General features: G+C 40.1%; 1 protein-coding gene across 5 annotated transcripts in view; it reads left to right on the forward strand.

Annotated features, from left to right (window-relative positions):
- Plce1 (phospholipase C epsilon 1) overlaps window positions 1-15,574 on the forward strand; it is a 371,015-nt gene that overhangs the window by 351,256 nt on the left and 4,185 nt on the right. For 4 of the 5 annotated variants that reach the window (XM_048801772.1, XM_015500030.2, XM_048801775.1 and 1 more), the window contains 6 exons: window positions 416-534; window positions 3,526-3,654; window positions 6,836-7,045; window positions 12,880-13,038; window positions 14,613-14,831; window positions 15,156-15,368. In XM_048801772.1, coding sequence (XP_048657729.1) covers window positions 416-534; window positions 3,526-3,654; window positions 6,836-7,045; window positions 12,880-13,038; window positions 14,613-14,831; window positions 15,156-15,344 — 1,025 coding nt within the window. In that variant the 3' untranslated portion in view covers window positions 15,345-15,368. The remainder of the gene's footprint in view (window positions 1-415; window positions 535-3,525; window positions 3,655-6,835; window positions 7,046-12,879; window positions 13,039-14,612; window positions 14,832-15,155; window positions 15,369-15,574) is intronic. The other variant, XM_048801774.1, reaches the window with a different exon arrangement.

Raw genomic sequence — 15,574 nt, forward strand, 5'->3', positions numbered from 1 at the left:
ATGCTAGGCAAGTGCTCTACCACTGAGCCACAACCCCAGCCCCTCATTTGTTTTTTTTTAATATTTTTTAGTTGTAGATGAACATAATACCTTTATTTTAGTTATTTATTTTTTTATGTGGTGCTGAGGATCAAACCCAGGGCTTCACATGTGCTAGGCAAGTGCTCTATCACTGAGCTACCACCCCAGCCCTTTCCTGCCCATTTTTGTTTGAATTTAGAGTATCTGTTTGAGTCTAAGTTAGGAACAGTACTGGACAGCACCCTCCCAGTGAAAAGGTGCCTACTAGTCACATGCCTGTCGTCATCTATTGCCCATTTTAAGGTGATATTTCTAATCTCCTTGGAGTATCTTCTTTACAGAGCTCTATAGTACTTGGGTTAATAGGCTTTTCCCAATTTCTACAATATTGCAGGATATCGACATCTTCAGCTGCGAAACCTCCACAATGAAGTCTTGGAAATCTCTAGTTTGTTTATAAACAGCAGAAGAATGGAAGAAAATTCCTCTGGCAGTACCTTGCCAGCCTCTTTGGTAATTAAGTTCTATTTCAATCAGCATGTTTGAGGGGATTGCTACACTGGAGGTGGGCTTTCTTTTGCTATAGCAAAGTGGTCTGTGAGAGTCATGAATTGGGTGGCCGTGGAAGTAATAACAGCTGAAACTTGGCTCTTGACAAAGCACTCTACACATACACCACCTCACAAGTTCCCTACATGAGACCCATGCCCACAGAAGTCTGAGGACCACTGGAGCAGAGTTCAGTCCACTAATCTAGGGTAGTTTATTTGAACAGTAAACATAGCTTTAATAAACTGGTTAATTTCATTCTGCTTCCTCTTTAAATTAAAAATATATTTGAAAGTATGTCCATTGATTACCTTGTCTACATGTCTAATCATCTGATCGATATTGTATCAATCTGACGATGCAGCATAGGAGTAAGGAGTTTTGGAAAGGCACCTGTGCTCACAATAATGGCACTGGCTGGGACCACTTCTGCCACCATCTGTAAACAGCCCTGCTTTCTTCTCTGGCCTTCTCTTTCCCTCACTTCTGTCGGTCTCTTCTCTCTCTGTCCTTGACCTTATCTCCTTGGGTTTTTCTCCTTTTATTTTCAGCACTCCACATCAGTCTTAACTGGACAAATCTGTAGAGCTTTTAAAATATCCTTGTGCCCAAGCCACACTCTACACCAATTAAGTCAGAATCTAGGACTGGGGGCCCAGGCATCTGTCTTTTGAAAGATCCCTAGGTGATTCCAGTGTGTGACCAAGGCTGAGAACAACCCTTTGGTCAGGGTGGAGGAAGGTATGAGCTCCACCTTGCGCAGAAGATTGACAGGCGGGAACAGACCTCACTTCCTGGTCCCAGAGAGCAGGGATCAGGTGCTTTCAGAGAGGCAAAATAGGTTTGTTACCCAGCTCTGGGTTGGTTGCTTCCATATCTGTTAGAGCTGAAGGCTGCACCAATGCTACAAATTCGCTGTCTTCACTCACACTTCTGACACCAAAATGCATGTTGTCTTCTCCACACCACTGCTCCTTCTCTCCAGCACCAATTTGGGATCTTGCATTTAAATTTGATTCTGACACTTTTCACCTGGAGTTAGTGGCAGAGCCCACAAATTAATGGTTTAGTCTCATAAGACTTCCCCTGCTTCAGATGCCAATCACCAGTCCCAGATTGTCAGATTGTCACTGGGACTTCTGACAAGCCAGCTAGGGACAAAGACCACATATCTATTTATTTTTTATACCACACCATGCCATCCTTGGGGTTCTCAGGCAGCAGCTTCTATGCCTGGTAGGTACACATTCTTCAGCCATAGCAGACACCACCCTTCAGTGCTAAAGCCAATAACTGGACATTTTCCTAGATTTCTCCCTCTCTCTTATGCCCCCCCAGTTAAGACCTAGTATTTTTCAAATACAGTCATCTCTGTCCATCCTTCTGCCGTGGTCCTGATTCATTCTCATCTGGCTATGACGGTGGGTTCCTAAAAGGTCTCTTTTTCACCAGGGTTGTCCTCTCTGCCTTCCTTTAGAATCTCCCAGGCAGATCTATCTAATCTGATCAATGTCATTCCTCACAGAAATCTTTCTTTGGTTTTCCATTGCTTTCAGGGTAAAGTTTATACCAGGGTTACAAAAATCCAATGCAGGAGGATGCTAGGAGGATGAGGTGAATGCACATACATGGGCTGGGCAGAGACTCCAGGAAAGCAGAGAGTTCTTGGAGGAGCAGCTTAGAGGAGCAGCTGTTACCCAGCTCTCAGCTCCAGCTGCTTGTCGCCATGCAGTATCACCAGATCTTTTGGTTTTGCAGGAGAACCAGGACATCTGTATTTTTATTAATGTTGGTAACATTTTTACCTTTTAAAAAACATAGTAGAGGTTAACCCATGCAATTAAAGTATGTGTGTTTTATGGTATGCAAATAATACCTCAATAAAACTGATTAAATGAAAACACATTGTGCAAGCACAGCAAAATAGCCAACCTCTTCTCTCCACCCCAAATAAAAATAAAGTTCATGTTAAAACACTTCAGCCCTCAAGTTGCCATTTTGCCAGTTCCAGTCCAAAGTTTAGCCAGTTCCATGAAGGAACTGCAGGAATGTGCACTGCCAAGGCTCAGGCTTTCTCCCTCCCGCACATGAGCCACTGACCTTGCTGAGGTGCCCAGAATGACCTGACCTAGGTCCCTGCTAAATCTCTGCACAGGTGCTGCTTCAATTTGGGATCAATTTGGGAGCCCCTTGTTCCACTCTTCATCTGCTAGATCACACTGGGTCCTTCAAGATTTACATGAGACCATTTTAAGGAAGCCCCCCCGCTCCCAGGTTTCCTCCAAACTTCCTGTGGGTTCCCAAGCAACTTATCATGCTTCTTACAATGGCCCACTTTCTCCTCTAGCTTCTCATTCTACTTGGAGCCCTTGAATGCAGGAATAATATCTCATTTGTCCCTGAATCTCCAGGGCTAGGCACTCCATAAATGATTTCATATTTTGAATGATCAATATATCTTAATATGCAAAATGCTCAAAGAGTTGAGTTACACACCCACTAAGTTCTTCCTAATGGACATACTTTCTCTATTGTGATTATTTGTGTGCCTGGCAGTGAGCTAAGGGAAGACATTTTATTTATCATCTTACTATTCAAAATTCTAGCCCAATCCCCCAAGAGAGATGGAATGTAATAGATAGTGTAGAATGTCAGTTCATAAATAAGGACTAACATTTATTTCAGATAACATAAGTCCCTAATTATGATAGAAAGAGACACTGATTGAAAATAAGTCAATTCTTTGGTGTGCTGTTAAGTAATCTCCCTAATCTATTAAGGAAGATGTTCATTTTCTCTCCTACCCCATTCATATCAGGTTATAAATGGTTATAAATTCTCATATTTTGCATTTACATGTCCCTCTATATATTTCTAAGTACATCACCTCTGTATGGAATAGATCTAGAAATATATTTTTAGAATGAATGAAAATCATGTGATCTTCCTTCACAGATGTTTAATACAGAAGAAAGAAAATGTTCACAGACTCACAGAGTCACAGTGCATGGGGTCCCAGGTCCAGAGCCCTTTGCTGTCTTTACTATAAATGGAGGCACCAAAGCCAAGCAGCTTCTCCAACAGGCAAGTCTACTGGACCTATGGTTAGAATACAAATCTAATGTATATAGATGTATGTGTGTTTAAGTATGTGTGTAAGCATACACATGTGGACATCAATGCACAAATGTCTGTGTTAATTATATACCTTTTGAATATTTGTGAATGAGATCAACTTTAAGAATGACCTGAAGATAATCTCCAGTTCCATCTGTTAATAGGCAAATGCCATGATTTCATTCTTCTTTATGGCTCAGTAATATTCCATTGTGTATATATACCACATTTTCTTTATCCATTCATCTGTTGAAGGGCACCTAGATTGATTCCATAGCTTAGCTATTGTGAATTGAGCTGCTATAAACATTAAGGTGGCCATGTCAATATATATTATGTTGATTTTCAGTCCTTTGGGGATATGCCAAGGAGTGAAATAAGCCAATTCCAAAAACTAGAGGCCAGATGTTTTCTCTGATGTGCAGATACTAACTACAAAAAGGGCGGGTGGGTAGGTAGGGAAGAACAGAAGTACTTTGGATTAAGCCAAGGGGAATGAAGGCAAGAGAGGAGGAATGAGAATAGGAAAAATAGTAGAATGAACCAGACTTTGTGTTTTTATGTGCATATATTGACTACATGACCAATGTAAATCTACATAATGTACAACCAGAAGAATGCGAGGCTGTACACCATATACATATAATATGTCAAAATACATTCTACTATCATGTATAACTAATAAGAACAAATTAAAAAATAAATATAAAAATAAGAATGGCCTGAGGAATCTTGGTACTACTAGACAAGCTACCTTAACCACAGAGAAATTTTTAACAATTCTTCAACCACGTAAAACACCGGACTCTAGAAACTTAAAAACCAGAACAAATGGCCTTCCAACCATATAAAATTTTTCCCTCTAAATCTAGACACAGGCCTCATCTTCCTTCATAATGCAGCACTTACTAATCATTCAGAATTTACACAGGAGCTGAATGAAGTCTGTCTGCCAACCTAGAAGTTGAATCAGATTCCTAGAGCATCAGGGTGGACCACATGGGCCAAGGACACATCTCCAGCGCTTGAAGGCTTTTCCTTTACATCTGGTGATGTAAAGAAGCAATGAAAGCCTGAACAAGAGAACATGAGTCTCTTATCCCAAAGCCTGTTACCCCTGAGCAAGCAGGCCTAAGCCCCTTCACGCCAGGACACTTCTGCTCTAGATCCCTTTAGCAATCTTGAGGCCTTCTGCAGGCAGAATCACGGTCTATGGCAGGACTTCTAAGAGGGGGAGACCAGGAACAAAGAGCAGCATCCAGAAGAGAAAGGACAGCTCCCCACAGGGCAAAGCAGAGCCCATGTGTAACTCTCTTTCTCTGCACACTAGAAGCTCTACCCCTGCTTGACACAGTGGCTGATTATCCTTGTAGATTCTTTTATTCTTAACCCACTTCAGAACTCCTCCTCCTCCTTGAGGATAGGCCAAGTGGAGCAAGGACCAAGGGAGTGACCCTGGAACTCCCTCGGAAATTAGGGTATATGATGAAATGTAGCTGGAATCAGATAATGTGTGGGGAAATTAAAAACCAACTGAACAACCATACCAAGTATTAATAAGTGTCTCTGTCCTTTGAAGGTACATGTCTATAGATACACCAACAATTTAGCCAACATTCTATAATTAGGTGGATCATAGAAAACCATTAGGTATCATATTTTACAGATGATCAAAAAGAAGTTTCTGTCAAATGTATGTATGCGTGTGTGTGTTGTGTTTTTGTTTTTCTTTTCTTTCTTTTTTTTAACCAATCAATCCATGAACTTCAGCGTTCACAATCATAAAGCACTGCCAAGGTTTTGTAAGATAAAGACAACTTCTAATAGGCCATCCACGAAAAGCAGCCTCTTATTGTCATATCTGCAAAGAAGTCCTCAGAACAGAAGAAGGCAGACACTGACCCTCTCATGGTGTCTTCATACGCTGAATTATCCCTGAACTGGTAGTTCTGAGCTTCAGGCAACCTGATTGACTTGACCCCCACAGAATCAATAACACGGGGTCTGTTTTAGACCAAGGGCCGAGGTAGAGGGATCAGAATCTTCTGAGACTCTTCTGTTCCACCAACCTCAGCACATTACATTCTGCTTTCTTTCCAAGTGAGAAAATGTTGACTCTGGTCACTGCATGGTTGACACAGGCCTGGGGAGAAGGGGACTTGCTTAATCCAGGCCAGGTGGCAGCAGCTTTCTCTCATCACCCAGCCACTTTTACGGGGAGGTGACACAGGGGGGTTTCTTCATCATGGCTGACATTTACTCCCTTTAAGATCCACCTTTTGTTAGTAATCTGCTCACGAGTGAGAAAGAACACATCAGTAAAGGTATCTACAGTGGTGGCTAGTATTTATTGAGTTTTCATACTTTACACTTTATTCTCATAATGTTCTCATAGTGTTACACTTTATGCCTCAATCATAAAACAAACTGAAATTAAGAGAATGTTGCTAATGGCTGTTCTTAGTTTTTAGATGGGAGAACTGAATTTCCGAGGGATTAAGTGTCTTGCCCAACACTTCATAGACAGGAAGTCTTACAAGTGAAATCTCAGGTCCAGGTTTGACTGGCTCCAGATCCTTGTCACAACCATGCCATGTAAACTGCACAGGGTCAGTAGCCAACAAAGAAAATACTTCCTGCTGGGTTTTTAAGGCACACTGTCAGGAGTTTACCGAAAGGAGAATTCCCAGCAACTTAGATCAGATGAGAATTTAGCCTTGTGGAACCTTCCATGAGAAGATGATTGAGTATTTCCAATGTGAGAAGACGAGATTATTTTAGTAAAAGCTGGATGAGGTTCTTTGCCCTCTGTTCTGTTTACAAGATTACAAAGGGCTAAATTCATGGAGTGAAAAACCTAAAGTTTTTAATTTAGTAGGAACTCTCATTCCAGCAGTGGGAAAATAGCTATGCTGTCTGGGGATTGTGGAGAAATTGTACCATTGCCCAGAATGGACATAAACAATCCTTTCTGGACATACAAGAATTCTTAGATCTTCCAAAAAGAATTATGCAACACTCCAGAGGAGGTTTTGCTTATAAATTTCACATCAAACCTATCTGAACATCGTGAAGATTTGTTTTGAATTTAAGCTTGTGCTACACTCCTTAGAAGTGAGCCCAATTTTGCCATTGTTTTTTTCTTTAGATTCTGACAACTGAACAAGACACCAAACCTATCATCACAGACTATTTTCTGATGGAAGAAAAATATTTTATATCTAAAGAAAAGAATGAATGCAGGAAACAACCGTTCCAGAGAGCCATTGGTCCAGAGGAAGAGATCATGCAGATTTTAAGCAGCTGGTTTCCAGAAGAAGGCTACGTGGGCAGGATTGTCTTAAAAACCCAGCAGGAAGTAAGTGTATTCTGGGAACAGCCAACACAGTTATAGCTCAGTGGTTAGCCTTCTCACCACTCACCACCTCCCTCAAATCCTGAGCTTCTTTCGTTGCAACTTGGTGTATATTGTTCTTCTTAAGTAAATATGGTGAAATGATTTTATTTTTCCATACATATCTTGGACTAGGGTTGTGACTCAGTGGTAGAGTGCTTGCCTAGCATGCATGAGCACTGGATTCGATCCTTAACACAACATAAAAATGAAAATAAAAGATATTGTGTCCACCTAAAACTAAAAAATATGTGTTAAAAAAAAAGAAAGTTATCTCTAACTTGCAGAAATTCAGTCTAAAAAAACATCTTTTATAAAGCAAGAACTTAAAGGATCCCTGTGCATGTTATCAGCTGTGAGTCCAGTATTTTATTTGTATATGAAAAGACATTGTTGTATTTGGGCACTGAGGTATACACCTGTAATCCCAGTTACCTGGGAGGCTGAGGTAGGAGGATCCCAAGTTCGAGGCCAGCCTAGGCAACTTAGCAAAACTCTGGCTAAAACTCAAGCAATCAACAATGAAAAGATGTTGTGAAGATCACATTATAGTAGTACCCCTTTCCTATTCACAGGGTATATGATTCAGGCCCTCCGATGGATGCCTGAAACCTCAATAGAACCCAACCTTATATACATGCACTATGACACCATGACAGCTGACCTGATAACCAAGATTGAGTGGCTGACTAAGGAGCAGGTAGTCCATTACAGATATGCTGAACAAAGAGAAGATTCATGCCAGGCGATTACACCCCTGTAATCCCAGCGGCTTGGGAGACTAAGGCAGGAGCATTGCAAGTTCAAAGCCAGCCTCAGCAAAGCGAGGTGCTAAGCAACTCAGTGAGCTCCTACCTCTAAATAAAATACAAAATAGGGCTGGAGATGTGGCCCAGTGGTTGAGTGTCCCTGAGTTCAATCCCCAGTACCCAAAAAACAAAAACAAAAAAGGAGATTCATGCCCCAGGATGGACAGAATAGAGCAGAAGAGATTTCATCACACTACTCAGGATTGCACACAGTTTAGAACTTAAGAACTATTTATTTTTGGAATGTTCCATTTAATATTTTCAGGCCATGGTTCTGAAACTGCAGAATGTAAAACCTCAGATAAGGGGGACTCCTCTGTTCTGTTATGCAGGGTCTGTAGGAATTCTACATTTTAATGTTGATTGCTTTCTTATTAGTGCCTGCTAAATAAAGTTTTAGCCAAAACAGGTTGAGCATTCCATAAATTGTTCAAACCATATATTGCAAAATAATTTACAACATTGAAAGGTATTTGAATGATCTCATGCTGTAATGGACAATGTATTACATATAACCTGTGAAGTCTGTGCAAATATTCCAAAATCTGAAACATTTCAGTCTCAAGCATTTCAGATAGGGACACTCAACCTATAAAAGGTTCTGTACTGGTAAGTAAAACAGCACTATTTGAAAATACTCCATAATTTCACATAAAGTAAGAGTAATCTCTCAGCATTGGTCAGAATTAGTAAAAATTTATATTACCCATGCTAATATTTCCATGATCATCCCCACAAAGGAAAGAAAGCAACTTCTGCCCTGTGACTCCAAATAGGTTGACTCCCATTTGACTTTGTTAATAGAACACTTCTTTTTCTTTTCTTTTTTGCTACTGGGGATTGAACCCAGGGGTGCTTTATCACTGAGCTACATTCCCAGCCCTTTTTAAAAATTTTTAATTTTGAGACAGGGTCTCACTAAGTTGCTGAGGCTGGCCTCAAACTTGCAATACTTCTGCCTCAGCCTCCTAGGTGCTGGGATTATAGGCGTACACCACTGTGCCCACGAACCAATTTTTTATTGAATAAACTTATTAGCATGTCACTACCTTACTGCCATTTTTGAAATAGTATATAAGGTTATTGTTCTAGCATAGACAGTCTTTATGATATGCGAATAACAAAGCAATTGAGTCAATTCAATATTTATTAATCATATAATATGTGCCAGGTCCCATTCTAAGCACCTGGCCTGATCCTTTTGGCTCGTAATAGAACATAGTGGTCCATGTCTACTGGGCGAAGTGGAGATGATAGTAAATTTTATCCTTTGTGTGTCATTTTTTCAATCCCTGATTACTGTGAATGTGACCTGAATCTTTCCTAGAACTCTAGCATCTGCTGAGACCCAGAGCTACCACCTTCCTTCCCTAACCGTATCTCAGACCATAAAAGGACACTTGGTTTAAGCAAAGAAATGTAATTATCTCTCCAGCCTCCTCTCCCTGTCAGGCATTGGAATTGCTAAGACAGAGAACAATCATTAGAAACAGTTCTAATGATAATCACTTCAGGAGAAGATATCAGAGAGCTTAACTGGACTTTTGAGCCCTTTAATTTCTAATTTTTCCCCCATTTCCTATTTTTAATTGTCTTGCCTTGTTAAAATGTATTCTTTAAGTGAGAACGCCAGTAAATAAGTAAAATTTTCAAACCATTTATTGTATGATCATTTATAACACTGAAAAGTCTCAAAAACCCACTATTTTTAACGAGCTCATGATATAATGAAAACCGTTTTACACATAGGGAAATAGAATCAGAGAGGTTACAAGCATGACAGGATCAGAAGTAGAAAGAGCTCAAGTCTTAGGGGCTGTTCCTTCTGCCATCCTGTGCTCCCCACACTAGAATTGCATCAGTCCTGTGGATTATCCACACCCAGCATGGTAGGAGGCAGCGGGAGGCATGAGCAGGAGGCAAGATAGACAGGCTGCTGTCTAAGAGGACATCATTCCATTCCATGGTTAGGACTGAGCAGTCTGGGGATGCCCTGAAGGCAATTTAAATGTATATGACAACAGGCAGTAGAGATCTCAGAAGTAGATGCTAATAAATGCTGGCAAAAGAGAAGCATTTTGAAGGAAAAGGGGGATAAATTAGAAAGGAAAGCTAATAAGCTTTTATTTCATGAGTAGAATTACACCGAGTTCTCCTTGATATATCCTTGTGGGGAGGTTTTTGAAATAACTAAAATCTATCCCAAAAGATAACAAATTGCATTTAGTGTATTCAGGTTTAGTGCATAATGATAGCAAAATTTACTGAGGCTGGGGTGTAGTTCAGTTGTAGAGCATATGCTCAGCATGCATGAGGCCTTGGGTTCAATCCCCAGCACTTAAAAAAAAAAAAAAAGATTTCTGATTGAAAAGTGACTTTAGCAATCATTGAAGGCAAACAGGCACTTATGATTGATAGATTTGGGTTATAAGTATTTCCATTTATTTTATCATTTGGAAATTGTAAGATATATAAGTAGTTTGCCTATATCAATTAAAAGTCCCTAAATTGCTGTCTGTGACCTCTGACCTCTCCAGCTTGCCTTGTGTACTTTTTTTTGTTTCCTTGGCTGTAGAGCCATCAGCCACATCTTCCTATAGTCGATGTGACCCCCTCTGACTACTGCTGGATTTGAAATCAGACAAGCCTGGGCTCTGCTGCAAATTAGGCTATCCTGAATAGGTCACCTAACTTTTGTAAACCTCACTGCCCTAATTTATAAAATCTATAATAGAAACTACCTCATTTAACAAAACAACACTGTTGCGAAACTCACTGTCAAATGCATAGACAATATATACAAAAATAAGTGAAGGGGCTGAGGTTGTGGCTCAGTGGTAGAGCGTTTGTCTTGCATCTGTGAGGCACTGGGTTCATACCTCTGCACCACATAAAATAAATAAATAAAGTTGTTCAACTTAAAAAATAAGTTTTCTCATTAAAAAAATAAAAATTAAAAAATAAGTGAAAAGGGGTTATGATGAGAGCTACTGTTACTATTTCTGTTCATAATTTGTGACTTATGGGACTGAAAACTCCCTAAATATGAACAAACTCTGAATGGGGCTCTAAGGACTCCTCTTAAAAGTGATGTATTGGGCTGGGATTGTGGCTTAATGGGGGCTGGGGTTGTGGCTCAGTGGCAGAGCGCTTGCCTTGCACATATAAGGCACTGGGTTTGATCCTCAACACCACATAAAAATAAGTAAACAAAATAAAGATATTGTGTCCTTCTATAACTAAAAAAAATTTTAAAATATATTTTTTAAAGTGATGCATTGTTTTGGGGACATTTTATCCAGCATCTTAGAACTTTTTTTCTTATTTCTTGCTTTCTGATTTTTGGGACACTGAGATTATAAATTCTGCTCTGTGAATTACCCCATCCTCACTCTCTGACTAAACATGATCAGTGCAATGGCAGCCACATCATATTATGCAGGAAGATCTCTTGGAATGGACATGAAATGATGAGTACAGTCTTTTAAGTGATGACTCAAGTTTTAGAGTGGGTACAAATCTCATTTTATATAATAAAATGGATAATAACTCTTGTCCCCTACCTACCCACACCAGTATACCTTGAATTGGTTCAAAAAATTCAGCTGTGTAAATTGTAGGGCTATGATTGCACAGGTAATGAAATGATTGATTAGGGCATGTGGGTGCAGCTGTCTGACAAGCTCCAGGACCAGTCCTTTCGGGTCTTGGTTACAGTTTGGCACCACCTGGTGGCATTTTTCCATCCTTACTTTAATATCAGTGGGGACAATTCTGAGTCATGTGGCTGGGTGGAACTTCCAGGATGGTGGCAGTAATTCTTGGATCCTTCTGCTTAGTTAGCACCATTTCATAGCCTGGACGGGAGATGGCTCTGGGAATAGGAGGATTGTCCTGCCAAGTCCTCATCCCTGAGGCGGGTTGGCTATTCTTTACTAGCCTTCCCTGTCTTCCCTCCTCTCCTGCAGAAGATAATTAAAGCTGCTCTCATTTGAGACTGGGGGATGACAAAAGACAGGAACCATCTTATAATCACATTATAGCTAAATCACATAATGCCAGTTTTGTTGTGTGCATGTATTCAAATAAGCAAAATATATCTGGGTATCCATAACAAATGTTTAGAAGGATATAAAACCTAACAACAGTGAGGTGTTCTTTATTTGTTGTGTGTGTGTGTGTGTGTGGAGAATGAGGTGGGGAAAAGAAAAAAAGCATGAGAATAAGAAAAGTTTGCTTTTTTATTGAATTACTTCTATACTTTCGAATTTTTTAAATAAGATGCATATATCCTTATACTATATATAAAGAGATATGTGTGTGTATATATATGTATATATATATATATTTATATAAATTTACATATACAAAATTCACCAAAAGCCAGTTTATCTAAAGCTAATGCGATAACCCATTTTCATAATTATTGATATTTAAAAAATTAAATTAAAAAATAATTTTGCTGATATTCATTTCAGTGTGGTTTACCTTCAGCCATTGTATCATGTCAGCCTTTTCACTGTAAGTTTTGTTCACCCAGCTTGTCAGAATGTCAATTTCATGTCTCACATTTCAGATGTCTAATGATTTCCTAAATGCTCAAAGTCTGTGTGGAAATGGTGGGTTTCTCTAAATGTAATTTACTGTGTTCTTATTTGGCTTTTGGTAATTGAAAAAATGGTGAATTTTCTTTCTACAAATTTATCTACAGTTGATTTGGACTCTCAAAATCCATAGCTAATAGGAGCAGATGAACTGGCTTATTCTAGGCCAGACCTTCTCAGTGTGTCAATTAGCAGAAATACAATACTTTCTTCCTCTCAAAAGACAGGTATATCCTTTTAGAATAGTTCATGAAATATTAACTAATGTATGAAACATAAAACTAAGAACTTGTTTCTGCATTACCAAGATACAGCTCAAAGTCTTGCTAATTTTTTTTTTATTCTGCATCACCTTACCAATTACTGTTTTCATTTTCTAACCTAGACCATAGAAGAGAAAAACATTATTCAAGATGACAAAGAGGTGATCTTGAGCTCAGAGGAGGAGAGTTTCTTTGTCCAAGTGCATGATGTTTCTCCAGAGCAACCTCGAACAGTAATCAAAGCACCCCGTGTCAGCACTGCACAGGATGTCATTCAGCAGGTAAAAACTGCTCTTTGGGGGAGGGGGGTGTAGCTTGTTGGTAGAACACTTGCCATGCATAAAGCCCTGGGTTCCACCCCACACCATCCCCAGCACTGCAAGAAAAATAACTTACTCCCTTCCTCACCTCATTCCTTTTGTCAGTATAAGTTATAGGGACAAATTAAACGTCTGTGCATTGACAGTTCAGTTGTTTCATTGTTCTAGAATGAAATTCTTCAACAATGGGGACCCGAAAAGGAAGAGTGTGCCTCTGAAGGCTAGGAAATATTAGTGCATTCCTTCAATAGATATTCAGCTAGTGTGCACAGTGAGCCTGGGACTCTGTGAAGCATCGACAGTAGTGGATTTAGAAGGAAGCTCTGCAGAATGGTCATTTCATTGTCCCAGAAATGTCTGAGCCAATACCTAATGACCACCTCTCACGGATCCTACAGAAGACAAGCAGGAGGCTTACTTTGACCCTCTCCCTTCCTCTATCTCAAGCTTCTTTGCATGGTTTCAGAGAACTGTTTCCTTCCCAACTATTGCCTCCTCATAGTTTGCATTCATTAAGCACCTGAGAAGGGATAGGGCACAATCATTAAGAGCACAGACCTTGATCAGTTGCTCTAGCTCCAAACCCAGCTGTACTACTTTACTAACTCTGAGGTCCTGAGGAAGATCTCAGATCTGTGCCTCAGCTACTGGGTGCTGGTAAAATAGTTCTTTGGGGTGAAAAAAAAACAAAAACCCTATTTATTCCTGTTAATAAGGTAGTGTAAATACTTACCTTGTCTGCCTTCACTAACGCTTTTCTCCACTTAGCTCCAGCACACCCTGTGTGGTAAGACACTGCATAGATAGCATGGAAATAGCATAAATAATACTTTCCTCACAGGTTGCTGTTAGCACAATGCCTGGCAGGTGGTAAATACTACTGACGTCTGTGTGTGTGTGTGTGTGTGTGTGTGTTGCTGTTCCTTTGTATGACCATTTGGGTTAATGCTAGTCACCTTAATTATGACTTTGTATTCCAGATTGTGGTTCTTTTGCTCATCTTTGCCTCCTCCAAGTAGAATATCTGGGACAGAGTAGGTCCTCAGAATGAATAAATGCATAAATGAAAGATATTCTTGTACAAAATAAAGGCTGACTTTGTGACTTCTAAAATCCCTTCAACATCTAAGACTGCTTAAAAGAGGCAGCCTTGTGGGATGAGGGTTTCTTGGAGGCAGGATTCTGTTCCTCACTAGCTGAGTAGCCTTCCTATCTATGAGCTTTGGCCTATACGGAAAATTCGGTTCCAGTCTTTATTCTGTTGCTTACTAGCTGTGTTTACTCTGGAATCTGCTTAACTTTTATAAGTCTAAGCTTCCTCAGCTAAATTATAGACCATTAGAAAGCTAAACGAAGTAACCTGAGAAAGTGTGTTGTACAGCTACACAGCTGCACAATAAGGCACTGGTCAACATGATCTGGAAGATTCCCTCTATCTCTCAAAGTCTATGCCACTTTTCTACCTTACAGTTTCATTTAGGATGAATGCAAATGTTGGAGATACTTCATTCAGTTGATGATAACTTTTCTTTCAGACATTATGCAAAGCCAAATATTCCTACAGCATCCTGAGCAACCCCAACCCAGGGGACTATGTGCTTTTGGAAGAGGTGGTCAAAGACATGCCCAACAAGAAGTCTTCTACCCCAAAGTCTTCACAGCGAGTCCTTTTGGATCAGGAGTGTGTGTTTCAAGCCCAAAGCAAGTGGAAAGGTGCAGGGAAATTCATCCTTAAGCTAAAGGAGCAGGTACAGGTAAAGTTTAAATTTAATTTGCCCTCTTCATAAATCATTTGATATTCATAATCACGTAGTAACCAGATTTGGGAACTAGTAAAATCTCAAACTTCCTGAGTCAGAGTTTAGGTGGGAAAAAATTGTTGGGCTTTGTTTACACTGTGTAGGAAAAAATGTACTCCCTGTGTGGCAAAGAAGGCCTGAGAGGTGAGTTCCTCGGCCCTTCTTCCAACCTCTACTTACTAGAGATGGAAGTGAAAAGAACTCTGACCTAGTGCCATGACTGAGGACCCCGGGTTTAACCTAACATCTAAGCAAATTCTTCCCCCCCCCCCCCAACAGGCATCCAGAGAAGACAAAAGAAAGGGCATCTCTTTTGCAAGTGAACTTAAGAAGCTCACCAAGTCAACTAAGCAGCCCCGAGGACTCCTATCACCTCCTCAGCTCACAGTCTCAGAAAATGTCCAAAACAAGGAGGAGAAACCTGTGGGTGGCTTGTTCTCCAGTGATACAATGGATTATCGACAGTGATGGAGGGCAGCATGTTTTACCCAGGTACACTGTCATCACACCACTCTGAAACTGGCTCCACTGAAGCTACTTGGTGAAGCATAGTTAGTAGGGTAGCTGTCTTTTCCCAGACAATGTCCCCCAAAGACAGGTAGAATGGTGCCTTAAGATAAGGCAAGGGCGGGCTAGGTTGTAGCTCAGCAGTAAAGTGCTCGCCTATTTTATTTTAATAAAATAAAACTACAACTTTA

The sequence above is a fragment of the Marmota marmota genome, unplaced genomic scaffold, assembly GCF_001458135.2.
Source record: "Marmota marmota marmota unplaced genomic scaffold, marMar, whole genome shotgun sequence".
NCBI classification, from domain to species: domain Eukaryota; kingdom Metazoa; phylum Chordata; class Mammalia; order Rodentia; family Sciuridae; genus Marmota; species Marmota marmota.